At 38.4% G+C, this 16,769-nt stretch overlaps 1 protein-coding gene across 3 annotated transcripts in view; it reads right to left on the reverse strand.

Moving 5' to 3' along the window:
- The window catches only part of MXI1 (MAX interactor 1, dimerization protein), an 82,069-nt gene continuing 65,300 nt past the window's right edge, over positions 1-16,769 (reverse strand). For all 3 annotated transcript variants that reach the window (XM_081823572.1, XM_081823571.1, XM_006735761.3), the window contains 3 exons: positions 7,776-7,890; positions 6,990-7,161; positions 1-2,569 (listed from right to left, as the gene is read on the reverse strand). In XM_081823572.1, the coding sequence (XP_081679698.1) occupies positions 2,406-2,569; positions 6,990-7,161; positions 7,776-7,890 (451 nt within the window). In that variant the 3' untranslated portion in view covers positions 1-2,405. The remainder of the gene's footprint in view (positions 2,570-6,989; positions 7,162-7,775; positions 7,891-16,769) is intronic.

The raw sequence follows: 16,769 nt of genomic DNA on the forward strand, positions 1-16,769 counted from the left end.
TTCTTCATTCACAATTTTTATTTCTTGCAATTAACTTTTATATTTTCAAAGTCAATTTGTCTTTTAAAAAATTAATACTTCTTACTTGTCATACAATCCACTCCCCTCCCACAAGGAAAACAAACCCAGGGAAGGAGTAATTTAGAGGGCAGTTGAAATAGTACTATAGATTTGTGACAAAGGCTTCCCAGCCCACCAGCCTGTACCTAAACAACAAAATGGCAGCACCTCAAGTTCTCCTGAATGAAGTCCGAAATTTCAGCCCTAGGCAAGTGATGCAAGTGAATGCCGTGGGAATAACAAAATGGAAGCTTAATCCTTGCTTCCACTTACTTTCCATGGTAGTTAGCAGAGTCTTTAAACTGTCTCCCTTGGGAAAGTCAAAAGTAAGCAAATACATAGAGCAACATTTTGACCCAGCCAGGAGTAAGTATAAGTGAAACCAGAAATAATTTACCTGGGCCAGAGAAATGAATTTATCATGTTTTTCATTAAGTCCCCAGCACCTGGAGTAGCAAGTTCTAATAATGGGCTTCTAAAGGCATGCAGTTTTCCACACATCTACTTCAAAGAATTTCTTCCACTCAAACATAGCACAATCAAGGATAAAATATTTTTGGAGGCACAGGAAGAGCACAAAAACAAGTAAGTATATGCTGAGGCCTTGTGTATGACCAAGATGGTACACTTCATACATAGAAGCAGGGAAAGCTGTTAAAGTGCTACTTACAAAGGATAGTCTAACATTACACACACAACTCAACTGCACTGCTAAATATGGTTGTCTTTATTTTCTTTTTCCTTGGCCAGCCCTATCTAAACAAAATAAAACTACAGGACTGAAATTAACAACCCATTAAAATCAGCAATAAGTTATGAAAATCATAAAGCTTTTTTTTTTTTTTAAGTAATTAAGGGTAGTTAAATTATTCAAAGTATACAAAGTCCAAAGAGCCAGGGGTAAGGGGTCCAAGAAGGCTTCCTGGGGTAAAGGGGGGTGGGGGTGGGGAGTGGAGAACACCTTGGATTTTGAAAGACAAAGGGAACACATGACGTCAAAGTGCAGGCTAGAAAAGAAATTTCACTTAAAACATTTCTGGAAATATTGGTATAAGAGCAACAATAGCACCTGCACAGTGGGACTGTGAGGAAGGAGAGAGACTGCCTGTAGGAGAATGGACGCAGATCTTCACAATAAAATGAGACAAGTGCCGAACTTAACTACGTTAAGTATTATAGTGTGTCTACTACAGATATCAGATGGTTAAAAGCTGGTAAAATGATTCTAAAAGAAAATAAAAACAGCATTGACCTTTTTTCTACCTAGCCCAGACCTCATTCATTTTGTGCACTATAAAGAGTGAGGTGTGAGGTGTTTTATCATTATCAAATGCTGCATCAAAATAGATGATTTTTTTCCCATGTGTTTTCCACTATAAAAGACATCTATGTTTTTTTATGGACAAGCTTTAAAAAGATGTCATTTTGGTTTTCAACACATACAAACAGTTATCAAAATCTGAAATAAAAATGCTGCCGTGGCTCAGACCTTGGTCTGCTAATCTGCGTGCACAATTCTTCTGGCCCACGCAGACACAGAGGCATGGAGAGCTTTTTCCTTCTGGCCCCTCAATCCGAACTCCTAGGCCCTGTGTGGCAGAGGCTATTAGACACACACTGCCCCGTGCTGCCCAAGGGCCTAAGGGCAGCTGACTGTCGAGCTGGCGGTTGCGTGCCCTACTGCTAACAATGCAGGATAAGGTTAGCTTGCTTAGCATGGAATCCAACAGAAAGCTGAGCTGCATGATGATCCCTTTCAAAAGGCTTCATGGGAGTCTCTCCTTTTGCAGAGCATGAAATGAGCTTGCTTTTTTTTTTTTTTTTCTTTCAAGAATTGATCATCCACAGGCTTCATGATAAGCTGTCCCAGGCTGAGTTTTAATAGCTGTTCAGCTATCCAAGTTAATGCCTGATTATCTTGTCTTCTCATTACTATAGGTTTGATTTTGTTTTTAGGACCATAAAACTCAGGAAGGGTTCATAACCCCATCCTTAAATGTGTCTACTCATTGTATTGTGAGCAAACTACAGAAGAAAAAGAGGACAGAATCTCCAATGTCCTCTTTCAAATCAACTAAATCAAGAAAATTTCTCCAAGTTTTCTGCTGCCATTAGAAACTGTGATTTTCAAATATGAATATTATGAGTATTTGTTCTGCTGGGGAGGCTCTGCCCCACTTTTTGCTAGGTAATTGCTTAAATAGAGCTCTTTTGACCCTTTTGTTCAAGTATAGTTTTGTTTAGTTCTAAAGAGGAGACTGCATCATGAACCCAATTTAAGAGATTGTTTGGACTGAATTGGCCCAGTGAATATTTTGCCCTGCACTGTTATGTCATGCTGGGTTCTAGGAAGTGAACGAAAGTTTGACACTGGCACTGGAGTAACCCTCGTCACTCCCGATACTCTGCAGGCTGCTGTGGTCATCAATGTCACTGATGCTGGTGGTACTGATATTGTCCGCTTCTCCATGGGAGAACTCTGTGCTTTCAACATCCACTTCAATCTCCTCTGCCAAAGAGAAAAAAGGAAGAACATTAGTAATCTGCACTTTGAAAAACTAATGAGAAAAGGGCATAAGAAAAAGTGATTATTTTTTGTAGTGTCAAATAATTATCACACAAGCTTATGATCAGTGATCTCTGGATAACAGGAGTAACTGAAGGTGAAGAGACACACGGATATATTTTGCAAAGGGGAATGTCTGGTATCCAGTGGTGGTCTCAATCAGCAAGTTTACTAAAGCCTTTGACGCCAGTGCGTCTGGACCTCCCACCAAAAGCACTCAGCCTATTTGGGAATTAGTGCTTAATATTAAAAGATCCCAACCCCAAGTGGTTTCACAACATCTGTTTTGCATTAAACTAGAAACTAATTCTCAGTGTTGTTTATTAATCAGACTTGCCTTAAAGAGGAGAATAAGCATCAACAGTATAGATGAACTAGAAAATTTATCCGTTTATTCTTGCCTTTGGCAGTCTCATCCTACAGACAGTTCTACAGACTTCGAGGATTCATCATAAAGACCTCTGACTATTCAGTAACGGAACTAAGCCAGTCATTAGAGAGTGAACTCTGAGGGATTTGTCTTCAGTTTGATTTGATTTTCTTGCATCAAATATAGCTTGAAATGAGGATGTGAGCCTTAAAAACTTCTGAGTTATAGTGAGATCAATAGCAAAGATTACAGTAAAGGCATTTCAGTAATGGTATTTAACTTTACTTCAAAATCAAACATGATTTTTTTAAAAATCCCTAAACACATATGACCAGCTATCAACAGTTTGTTAAATACTACATATACAATCACCAATACTACATAAAATACACATTTTAAAAACCAAGAGGCAGTTGAAAAACTGTTCTCTCCCATAACAGCTAGAACGAACTCAAGATCCTTCAATTCTTTTAAGCTCAAAGTCTGATGTTTCATATCTGGCACTGACTCTAAGAGTTCATACTGATCACAACTGCTTTTAGGAAAAGTGAATTCTTGCTGAGCCCAAGAAGACAGAGTAAGTTATTTCAAAGAGTATAATTTTCAAAAGGGCTTGTTGCTTCAAAAAGGTTTAGAAATCTGTTTCTAAAATGCAGGCATCTGTCCAAACAAGCTGTACAAACAATCCTATGAATTCATAACTATTTGTTTTACATCCATAATGCTTCACAGGCTATGTGGTGTTTCCCAGTAACACAGAATACTCATCCAACCTACAATTGGAAAATAGAATCAAAACACCCTATCCAACAGAGCTTGCTGTACTCAATCATAACAAAGTAAAATGAAAGACTGTGCTAGCCAAATGAACTAGAGATATTACTAAAAGTCCCTTGTAACACTGGGAAAGAGGGCTTCAAGATAAGAATAGGGAAAGAGGTAGTAACACATGGGGACTACTAAAAAAATGAGAACTATAATGATGAAGACACACTCTTTCTCAAATTTGGAGGTGGGGTGGGTACAAGGAGGAGTTAACAGCAGGAAGGGCAGCTAAAGCCTGCAGACCTGACAAAGTCACACAGCTAGTAACCAGCAGAAGAAAGACTAGGATCAAGGTCTGCCTCTTAATTTGGGTTCATTCCTTCTGCACCTCACTGTCATTCATAAATGTAGCACGTCCCTGAGGTTCCTGCTGCTGCCTCTGGTTAAACTTTTGTTCTCTAAAACTGAGTGCCACATAAAAACAAACTTAAACAGCAAAACAACAACAACAAACCCAAGGAGACTCCTAGGGTTGTGTTAAAAGGGATGAAAAATCAATTTGAAATGTTTCTATGGAATATGGGAAATTTGAGTATTAAAGAGAATAAAAAGAAGACTACAATGGATTGGAACACATTCAAAACATGAAAACCTAGGAGTTCATAAGATAATCAAAACCAAATAGCAAAACAAAAAAACCCTGTTACCTCTGGAGGTTGCTAAGACACCGATTCATTAATTGAGAAAATTGACAAAAAAAAACCACAAAAATTTTTAAAAAGCATTTATCCCATCTTCCCTATATGGACTTGATTTCAGGGTAACCAAAAAAGTTGATGAGGAAATCTTATTTAAAAAAGTTAATAAATGCAGAAAGAATGAAAGGATTAGAAAATACTATTTGTAATACCTAATAAAATAATAATGGGGACCATCATTAATGATTACTATCAAGTGAAAGGTTGAGATTTGCATAAATGTATCAGCACCACCTATGAAGTATTCTTGCCTCAAAAAAAGAACCTGAATTTAATCAAGCCACTAGATCCACCAACCAGTTTACAGGAAATAGGAGGGACAGAAGAATATGTTAAAGGATGCCATGCGGATTCAATCAGCCAAATCTAGAACATGGGAAGTTCGATAAGAAAAATGACTCTGTTCCTTTTTATTTCTTTAAGATTTATTTATTTATATAAGAGAGAGAGAGCGGACAGTGGGGAGAGGGATAGAGGGAGAGAGAATCCCAAGCAGACTCCGCACAGAGCCTGACATGGGGGACTGATCTCACTACCCCGAGATCACTATCTGAGCTGAAACCAAGAGTCAGATGCTCAACCGATTGTGCCACCCAAGTGCCCCAAAATGATTGTTTCTACAACAAATAAATGGCACTGGGGAGAAAAAAATGTGGAAGTGAGAACTATTACAGATGAAAAGTATCCTAAAAGGCACAAACAAATGCAATATGGACTGTTTGGATTCTAATTCAAACACACCAATGGTAAAATGCCGTCTTTGAGAAAATCTATCAGAAACTGATGGTATTAGACATTAAATAAGATTATCTGATTTTATTAATTTTGTGGGATATAATAGCCTTATGATTATTTTTTAAGTCCCATTTATTAAAGATACATACTGAAGTATTTAGGGACAAAATGATAATGTTATCTGGGATTTGACTTAAAACATTCCAGAAAAACGGTGAGGATGAGGGGGTGGTGAATCAATGAAACAAGAATGGCAGAATGTTGTCAGCTGTTCAAACTGGATGATGGGTACATGAGAATTCAATATTCTATTCTACTTTTGTGTATGTTTGAAAATTTCCATGATAAAAAGTCAAAACAAACTTTACAAACAATTCCTTTTTTGTTTCAGAAACCTCAAGATCTTGTGAGCTCTATTTTCCCTAATTATAAAGCTTAAAATCATGAGAGTTCACCTCTGGGATCTTCTACTGTGTTGTGAGGCCTGATGTGGTGGGAGCTTTAGATGAACAGATCAGTAAAATTCAAACAAAATTTTTGGTTGATTCTTGGTCTTTCATTCTGCCAAAGACAAATGTTCTGGGACAGATGAAAAGAGAAATGAAGGGTGTGGTACTTTAAAATACAGACATCAGGGCGCCTGGGTGGCTCAGTCATTAAGCATCTGCTTTCGGCTCGGGTCATGATCCCCGGGTCCTGGGATCGAGCCCCGCATCAGGCTCCCTGCTCTGCGGGAAGCCTGCTTCTCCCTCTCCCACTCCCCCTGCTTGGTGTTCCCTCTCTCGCTGTCTCGCTGTAAAATAAATAAAATCTTTAAAAAAAAAATAAAATATAGACATAAAAATTAACATCACCAATTATAAAACATATCAACATCATGTATCTTCCTAATATAATGAATTGAGAAGGGCACAAATCACTCTGTGGTATTTCTTCCTCCTAAATGTATAACCTCAACTTAATGAGAAAACATCAGACACTTGAGAGACACTGTATAAAATAACTGGCCAAAAAAAATAAAATAACTGGCCAATACTCTTCAAAAGTGTCACGGTCATAGATTCGGAGGAACTGTCTAATGCAATGTTGGATCCTGCATTGGATCCTAGATCAGACAAAGGCCATTAGTGGGAAAACTGGTGAAATTTGAGTAAGGTCTATAGATTAATAAAATTATATGAATGTTAATTTTCTGGTTGCAGTGATTGTATTATGTCTACAAAAGATGTCAACAGTAGGGAAACCTGGGTGAAGAGTATATGAGAACTCTACAATTTTCTACAGAAGACACAACTTCTCTGTAAGTTTAAAATTGTTTCAAAGTAGAGGGGCCCCTGGGTGGCTCAGTCGGTTATGCGTCTGCCTTCGGCTCAGGTCATGATCCCTGGGTCCTGGGATCGAGCCTCGCGTCGGGCTCCCTGCTCAGCGGGGAGTCTGCTTCTCTTTCTCCTCACAGCTCACGTTCTCTGTCACTATCTTTGTCTCTCTCTCAAATAAAATCTTTAAAAAAAGTGTTTCAAAGTAGAAAGTTAAAAATATATACCTACATAATAAGGAAAAAAAGTTTTATAGTTCATTCAGGCATTGCTAGACAATGTTGTGATTGCACAAAATCCAGAATGGTGCAGTACTGGCTAAAGAGAAGAAAGCAAATACAGTGCTTTCCAACTTACCCTGCCTAAATTTAGATACAGGGATGCTTAGTATTTCATTAGGGAAGAAGCAAACTGCCTACCTCGCTCTGAATCAGAACGATCTGAAGAAATAGTTGATCCAATGCTGTCCATTCGTATTCGTTCCATCTCCTGAGGACCCTGCAGCTGTTCCAGTCGCCGCTTTAAAAATCTCTGTTCTCGTTCCAAGTTCTCTAGCTGGTGCTGGCTCTTCCTTTCAGCTTCTTCAAGTTTCTAAAATGATAAAATGATACTTGTGTACAGTCCAGTACAAACAATAAAATTCATTTTTACCTAACAACTTAAAAGATTTCTTCTTTGGTAGAGAAAATATGAATGAATATACAAGTACATATGTGTGTGTGTATATAAAAACATACATAAATACATATTTTTAAACACCAAAATAGTTCTTTCTTCACTTTTTTTTCTGTGTGCGTAATGAATGCTAAGCTACTAGAACAGTATGAAATTCTCAAAGTCTGTAAAGTTATCTCCATGAAAGAGAACCTTGCTCTGCACTCGGTAGTTTGATGGAAAAATACTGAGGGACACAGCCAAATAAAGTCATCTCCACCAGAGGGCACAACTGCCTTCCTTCTGCCGGTCAGCAGAGTATTATTAGTTTCCTAGTATTCCCAGCTCCTCAGATGACCATGCTGTCAAAACAATTTAATCAGGTTATGTTGCTCCCATCAGGTTAGCTGGTAAGTTTTCAGGAAGATTCCTCTTGAGGTCAGTTATTAAGGAGGGCACAGTGAGCTAGCTGATGTTTATGAATAGGAATCATTGCTTATAATGAAGCAAGGGCTGAGACAATCATGTACAAATATGAAAGAAATTCTCACCTTGATGTGTGCTTTGGCTTTGTTAAGCAAACCAAGTGTTGTGTGCCTGGTACAGTCTGGTCCTAGTGGAATCAGAACTTTTAAGCGTTCTAAACACAGGCGCAGATGAGCTCGTCTACAAAAGACAACAAAAACCAAATCAGCACAGCCTGAATATTCCACTAGAAACATCCTAAAACCCATTTTAAGACAAATAATAATTCACAGATTATTTAGTCTCAATCCACGTTACACCCCTAATTCTTCAATTTCAAAGTACGTGCAAGTACGGGCATTGCCTACTGGTTTTCAGTCGCTGCCATTTCTGTTGTACTCTGCAGACACGGTCACTTCAGATCATCATCCCCAGTGGTAATCTCTGTCAGAGTTGATTTACTTTTTAAGCCACCCCATAAACTGTCTCCAACTGTATTAATGTGGAAGTAGGAAAGCATACTAGGGCAATTAACTGTATTTGATTTTGAATGCCTAGAACCACAGGCTAGAGTTGCAGTTTTCAGCTGGAGTACTCCCACGGGGTATAAATTGCTCACGAATTTCCATTTCTCCCCTCCCATCTTCTACACACACCTCTCTCTACAACTGTAGCCATCCTACAGTGTTACACATTACATATTAGGATGAACCACAGAAAATTTCTGATATACAATTCTCACTTATAAAAATGGCAACTTCATATGATTCAACACATTAGAAACAGCAAAATTGTGTCATCAGCTAGGACAGGGTTAGGCAAAATATATGGCTCTGTGGTCAATTTCAGCCACTGAAACAAAAACCCATAAACACGTGTTTCCTAATATCTCAGTGTACCAGCTCATTAGTTTTAAATTTTTATTTCTCTCTCTCTCCTCCCTCTCTCATTATCCCACCTCCAATTTTCTACACATGGGAAAAAGCTAGGTAACAAAAATTTTTAAAGATTTTTGTTTATTTATTTGAGAGAGAGAATGAGAGAGCACAAGCAGGGGAGGGCAGAGGGAGAGAGAAGCAGGCTCCCCGCTGAGCAGGGAGTCCAACATGGGGCTTGATCCCAGGACCTTGGGATCATGACCTGAGCCGAAGGCAGATGCTTAACGACTGAGCCACCCAGGCACCCTGACAAAATTCTTTACTAAAATTATTGCATTCTTTAATCCACCCATCCTATGGGCAACTTCAGCACACAGTCTCATGGATTTACCTTCCCTATATCCTAAAGGTACTATGATCACCATGATGAGAGTTCTGGGTACATAATTGTACACTAAAACAATGCTAGTCCACATCTTTGGATCTGTGCTTCATAGGCATAATTCAGCAATTAATAAATAGTATATCTGAAAAGAAAATCCACAAACGTGTTCACAGGTTATCCTTATTCCTTAAAGAGTTATAACTGACCATTTAGCAACTGTCTCAATTGCACCAGGAACAAAACACATCATCCTCTCAAAGAGGGCCAAAATGGTTTTACTAGTTCACCCACCAAACTATGCTTTCTTGGTCTTAATACACAAGAAATAATAAGTGAAATTCTCAAATGCTAGCAATTTGAAAGCGGGGCAGGAGAAGACAAAAAGCAACCAATTATGTCACTGACAAGCAAGGATGATTAAGGGTAGTGAGGTCAGAGGTTTGGTAATGAACTGTCAAGATTCTTCCAATACCCACTATCCCAGCTATAGTTAGGGGTCCATTAGTATTTCCATTCCAAATCTCTTTACTGAGTTCAGTAACTCAAATCTAATAGTTGGCTCCAGGCTGAAATCTGACATATCTGATGTAGATAAAGGAATTTTAAATTTTCCCCTAAATTAAAGGTATATCAATGGATTCCCCTTAATGAGATTTAACAATTTTAAAGTCATCTGCTCTCCTGCTGTGCTACCCCAAATCATAGAACCTTTAGTAAAATTCTCATTTTTAACTGGAAAACCACTTAAGTGAGGACTCACATGATCACTGAGTGCTTTGGTTGAGCAGACTAAAACAAGAAACAAAACAAAAAAATCCATAGTAGAAAATGCCTTTAAACTCTTCATTAGAATTATTATAGGATATGCCCCACAACTGCACTCGTATGATGTGACTGGAGGATGGAGAGAAAGACTGGTGGTTGTTTTGCTAATAACTAGAGGCTCCCAAGGGGGCTCTGAATTCAGTCATCTAAAAAAGTTAATAGAGCAATTAACAAGTAAAGTTAACATGTTGCCACAAGAATAACTTGTCAATTTTATTTACTTAACCCCAGAAATTCAGTGCATATACAGGAAATATCTTTTACATTGAGTTTAAGGAACTTCAGAATGACTCCTTACGAGAGTTTTACATCAAGGAAAAAAATGGGTGGGTCACTTTTTGCTTTGTGAGATCTAAGTCATATTAAAATCTAGGTAGAAATCAACTAACATAATATTAAAATGTCTATTTTTTTTCTCTTTCTTCTTCTTATTGAGATATATATTTACTACATGACTGTGTATTCAGCAATATTCCACACACTTGCTTGAGTGGTAGAAGTCAAAAAAGAAACGTGAACTTTTAAGAGTTTGTAATCTAGACTACAGAATGAAACATATTGTTTGGTTTCATTTCGTTCATAATGAAATGAGTCATACAGAAATCCAGGGCAACAGAATCTGAATAAAATGGGAGATTATAACTGGAGAAAGCAGACTTATAAGAGAAGCTGAAACTTGACTTTGGACTTGAGGGATACTGAATTTGTCTACGAAAGAGCAAGGCTTTTCAAGGTAATTAAAAGAGTATAGGACTCAAGTTCATATATTGAAATCAAGTTACTTTTTTCTTTCAGGGGAAAACAACGAAGTTGGAATTTTGCATGGAAATATCAGCCAAGTTCAGCAGTCTGGTGGTCTGCAAGAGCACTGACAAATCAGAATCTGCCCAGGCCAAGGGAGTCAACGTGTAAGATGGCTAGATGAACAGCAAAGGCAGACTGCCCTCTAAAATATTTTTTATTAGCCACTACTGAACATTTCTTCAGTCAAGTAATTATAAATGTGCTCCAAGTTACAGCTTAACAAAACATACCCTGAGTTATCATGTCTCACAAAGACCAGTGATGCCATTTTCCATGTTTTATACATACAATCCTCTAAAATAGGTAAGAGTATGAAGAATGAATGGTAAATGATGTCCTTTGCTCTCCTGTGGGGAAAGGTCTCTCTGTGAGAGCCAAATGTCATTTCCTCCAGTTTTTATACTTGTAAGACAATCAGACATTTGGAGAATAGAGTAACAAAAGGTTAATTGCAGTTGAAGGACAGAAACTGACCGAGTGGGAGCCACACTTTTCAAAGCTGCCATCCAAATACTGCACACAGTTTTCCACATGTGCTTAATATGCCAGTTTTAGGTAAATTCACCCTTCCAAGAGCAATGTGATACCCTGTGACTGTAAACTGGGAAGTCTAATCAGAAAACTCATTCACCTTGATGTGTAACTCTTTTCTCCCCAGCAGATTACTGAAGCACACTGTATGGCAGAATTCTTCTTCCCTTACAATGGTGCTGTGCTGCCCTCCACCCTTTCCCTCATAGTCTCCCTGCTGGTAAACCAGATTGCAAGCTTAACCACCAACGACCTAGAAAGGCATATCTTTTGATGCCATCTGGTCCTTTCTTTTCTTGCCTTCATTCTCATGTGACTGGTGGCTCAGGAGCCTCCTGTATGGGGTTGCCAAATCATGGGCCGTAAGACACTGGAGGAAGAAAAGAGGACAAGAGAGAAAACAACAACAACAAAAAACCAACAACCTTGGTTTGATTTGAAAATCCTTACGCACTGAGAAAAAATTTGCAAGTAGCATGAGGTGATATTTTTCAAATCTCCAAGGAGTAGAAGAGCTGATATAGAGAACAAGGATTCATGAATGGCATAGTTCTGCACCTTTAGTCAAAGCAGGTTAAGAAGGTTGGGGGTGAGGGGGGTGCCTGGGGGCTCAGTTGAGCATCCAACTCTTGGTTTCGCTCAGGTCATAATCTCAGGGTTGTGAGATCGAGCCCCATGTCAGGCTCTGCATTCAGTGAGGAGTCTGCTGGAGATTCTCTCTCCTTCTCCCTCTGCCCCTCCCCCTGCTCGTGCCCACCAGTGCTCTCTCTCTAAAATAAATAAGTAAATCTTTAAAATTAAAAAAAAAAAAAAAAGGTTGGGGAAAGTTAAGGCTGATGTTCTGAATGTTTCGATGAACACCAGACTAACAACCAATAGAAAAACCTGACATTATGAAATTTATGGAACTAGCCTTGATGGAAAACGAGAAAAATAATTTAGCCCCCTGGTTAGCATTTATTTAACTTTTCACAACACATGGAGAGCTCAGTAAAAACTATAAAATGTAAATCTTTCCTAATTTAGCATGAGGATTAGACACTGCAGTAGGGGCCCCCTGTGAGAAAACTGGAATCTCCTTGCGGAGAGGGAGGGGGCAAGGGAATGGAGAAGATGTCAAAGCGCTTTTATTTTCAAAGACACTTTGAGGTCTGTTTTAAAATAGATTTAAAAGTGGGTTTTACCCAGGGGAAGAGGCGATTTCCAGTGACTAACCTTGTTGGAGAGAAGGTCCTATCAAACTAACCCACACCTCAAAAAGGGCAAGCCCCTGTGGAAAAAGGAACAATTAAGAGTCTGTTTGGCTTTTATTTTGGTAGATTGGGATCATTTTTCCCTGAAGGAACCAACGCTGCTTTTGATTTCAAACCCTGTAAACTCTACTGCCAAACTGAAATATCACAGAACATGAGGGGAAATGATTTTGCTATAATGGCCCCTCCTAGTAGCTGTGATATTTTAAAGCATAGGTGTATCAACCACAACAGCACACAGTGTTGAGGGAAGAGAGAGGAAAGAATTCCCTTTCAGAAAAAACATTGCAAGTACCATAGGATGATGTTTTTCAAGTCGTCTCTTGAAACTCGAATCCCTCTGCCCAACAACAATATGAAATTTAACACCTGCCTGGCCTCACAAACCATCCATTGGCTGATGCCCTTGGAGGTACAGTCCTTCACTGGAACTTGCTTGTCTTTCATTCCTCCACTACAGGATACCAAGACTTTGCCAAGTAAATCAAAATGGAAAACAAGTCAAGTGATAGGGACCCTACTTGTACTTTCCTCTCCGCTGAATGTTACGCAATGGGCTGAGAGTCCTCCCTTGAGCCACATTCTTCAAAGCTGCAGTGGCTTGTGGCCAGGTTTCCCAACTCCCTACACAACAGTTCTGCACATGACAGCAATCAGCAATTAGCTGCTTATCCTACGCATTCTTATTTCAATGTTTCTCTAATATATAATGTGTTGAGAATCTTCTGAAAATCTCTAAAGATACACAAAAAAATATATGCCTATCTCTTTTTTTATGAAAAAGGACATTCAAAATGAATCCAGATATCAAGTACATCATGCTATTCATGGATCTGTCTTATTTATGAAAACAAATATGATCATATTCTGCTGTTCAGCTTATTCTGTTTGTGAAATAACAAAACTGAGACAAGCTATTCCTGTAAAATAGCATGTGCTAAATACATGTTTCACTTACAACTTACATATTATCTGCTTCACAAAAAATAAATAAGCTATTAACTGTCAGGTAGTAACTAGGTAAATGGTGGTAAATGGCATTTCCCTAGCATGAGAGCTGACTGTGGTGTCATGGGGCTTGGGGACAACAAAACAAAAACTCAGGAGAATAGCTAGGACTCCCTTCTCATTTAAAAAAAAAAAAAAGTTGCTTTCATTATATTCCTTTTAATTCAATTGGTATCTTGTAAAATAACCAGAGAGAAATATCAGCAAGTGTTATAATGAAACGGTAAATTATATAAATTATATACACCATGTAATATTATAATAATATGAATTATTCTATAGTCACATTGTCCACTTTAGCACTGAAGGGCTTATCGATATACAATTAAACAAAATCAGTTAAAGTTGAGATAAACATTGCTCACTCTTGGAAGACTTTTTAAAATCACTGTCTCTCAATAAAATCTAAGTAGTTCTTAGGGTGGAAAGCCAAAGTGTATTTACAGCCAGAAGGTTAAATATACAGTAGTATGCCTTCCAGAAGTCATACTTTTCCTCAAAGATTTGAAAGAAAACACTATTTTATATGAAAATAAGCACAAATAATACAAACTATATTTTTTTTTTAAAAGATTTTATTTATTTGACAGAGAGAGACACAACGAGAGAGGGAACACAAGCAGGGGGAGTGGGAGAGGGAGAAGCAGGCTTCCCGCAGAGCAGGGAGCCCGATGCGGGGCTCGATCCCAGGACCCCAGGATCCTGACCTGAGCCGAAGGCAGACGCTTAATGACTGAGCCACCCAGGTGCCCCACAAAGTGTACTTTTAAGGCCAAAAAAAAAGACTTCAAATAAATCTTGCACTATTTTACACCACATCCCAAGACCTCTAGCAATCTATGTTCAAACTACTAGAGCAAATTACTACAGATCACTACAGAGCTTTAGAATTCAGAACATCATTTCTGAATCATAACTGGGATTATGATTTTCAAAGGTTTAGAGAGGGATGGAAAGTGGAGTTGGGGAGAAGAGATGGTGAGGGAAGTGTGTAGTCAATAAATTCATGATGACAAAAAATGATAATATTCTTTCTCAAACTCCACAGATTCCATGTAGGCTGAAATTTTATTTAGTCTTTACATCTCAGAGATACAAAGAGGATGAAGTGCTATTCAGTCAACAGCAATGATCACCAGTAAACAATGAGCTGCTCCTTATTATGTCACTGAACTAGATGCGGTAAAAATTTTAAAAGATGCCAGTAGTGATTTTTATGTTTGAAGATGCTATAATTTGGCCTTCTGCCTACCACCTTTCTTGCCTCACTTCCCATTACCCATACCCTTGCAAACCTCTTCCACAAACCAAATATGCTTTTATATTTACCCATTTCTCTAGCTGGAACGTCCTCCTTTCCCACTGTCTACTGAGTGAGCATCTAACTCATTTATCAGCCCACAGCCAAACTACTGTTTCTTCTATGATGCCTTCATTGCTATATCCCTTCCTCAGAAAATTAAAACTTGATTTTCACACTAATCACTCTGTATTTTAGTTACTTTCTAGATAAGACTGAATCCATACTTTTAGTCATCTCAGTTTTTCCAATAACAAACAGAGTAACTGACACACAGTGGGGAGGAGGGATGTAACATAATTTCTAGTGGATATTTCTGGGACTCTCTAACTCACCAAAGTGGAGGTAACAATACTGGGGCCTCCAAACAGTATATTCAGATGCCAGGCTGACATTCATGAAAGAACTGCTTATGGATGCCAGAACCGTACACTGGGAATTTGTGTGTGCAGCTGAGGTTACCACCAAAGATGACTGGCACCATGTAGAGTAACTGACAATCTCCAACCTCACTCTTGATTAGGATCTACATCTCTTTTAACAGTGAAGCAGAGGACTGAGAATTGCAGCCATTAGACTGATTTATCAAAGTACTTACGGTGATGGAGGACTAAGACAACAATGTCAAATGAAATTCACAGATAATTTTTTTAAATCCAATTTTTTGGTCACCAATTTCAACTTTCTAACCTTATGAATAAGCATCCTAGCAAGTAGAAAATTTCACCGAATTAACTTTGGCCTCTGTTCCAGCTGTTGTTCAAGAAATAATAATAATAACAAGTATAAATGGCAGGAAGACAATTACTAAGAAAAAAATAGAAAAGACACACATCTAAGAAAACCCAGGTATGAGAGAGGAAAGTCTAAAAAGAAATACTCTACAATGCAAGAGAGAGAGAAAAAATTAAATCAACAGTTTTTAACCCATCGGATAACATAAACTAGTATCTGCCCAGTTTTAAAGATCACACGACGGCTGATCAGTTGAAGCCTATAGCGCAGAACACATAAACAATTCTTTGAACTGTCCTGCATTCATCTCTAAGGAAAGCTTGACATTTGAAAAAAAATATTAAAATATGGTTCCAGAGGCATATGTTCTTCACTGAAAACCCCCACAAGGAACCCAACTTCCAAAGTGATTTAACAGAAATTGTTCACTTGATGTCCATTCTATGCTAAATTTAGCTTCCCTGCATATATCTCATCCCCTCTCTTATCTGTTTATGAGTACTTGGTTTAAAAAAAAAATACTTGATCATTCATTCACCGTATTTCTTCTTTGGTCACACAAGAACTTTCTGTACTCCAAGTTTCAAAGTCTGGGAAATAGGGCTACATCACTGGAGAAAACAGTGGCAATTTGTTCTAAATACAAAATAGCTTATTTTCCTTTGGCAACTCTCCAGGGGTTTGGGTGGAGGGAAAGGATACTCCTCTCTGGAGAGATCAGGCTCTGAACCTGGCCTACTGTCAAAACTTAGCTGTGGGTGGGAGAGGAATTTTTAACATTTATCTTTCACATCAATTTGGAAACTGATTAAAGATTTTTGCATTATTAAGAGTTTTCCTATTCTTCATCTTTTTTTGGTGTTCATCCCTATTCTGGCAGCCCCCATGGGCTGATTTCATGGTACCAAGGGGCTGAGAAGTGTTGCTGTCCAAAGAAAAAGCATTCTCCCACAGGGACTGGGAAGGCAATCCGCAATCACAACAGTAGCTACTTGTTAATTTTCTATTTGAAACACAGTGATGTCAATAGTATTGTACCCTGCCAGCCACCATGGGGTAAAGTACATTCTGAAACCAAAACAAACTTCCTACGTGCTGGCAAGTCTGATCTGAGACACAGTGATAACGTTCTGTAAGACACTGCCCTAGTTTTATACACAAAATGCACAAAAGCATTAGTCTATTCTTCTATAAAAGTGTGAGTCTAATACTCACAGCCCCCCTCTTACCCACAGCCCAGTGCAACTCTTTTATTACATCAATTTACAGTCCAGGATCGTAGAGGGAAATGAAGAAATATTGTTCGTCATCTTTAATAAAATGATGATCCTATAACAGCACAAACAACACACTTGAACACT

This window comes from Leptonychotes weddellii, chromosome 6 (genome assembly GCF_054177405.1).
Source record: "Leptonychotes weddellii isolate Sample4059 chromosome 6, ASM5417740v2, whole genome shotgun sequence".
In the NCBI taxonomy this organism is placed as follows: Eukaryota; Metazoa; Chordata; class Mammalia; order Carnivora; family Phocidae; genus Leptonychotes; species Leptonychotes weddellii.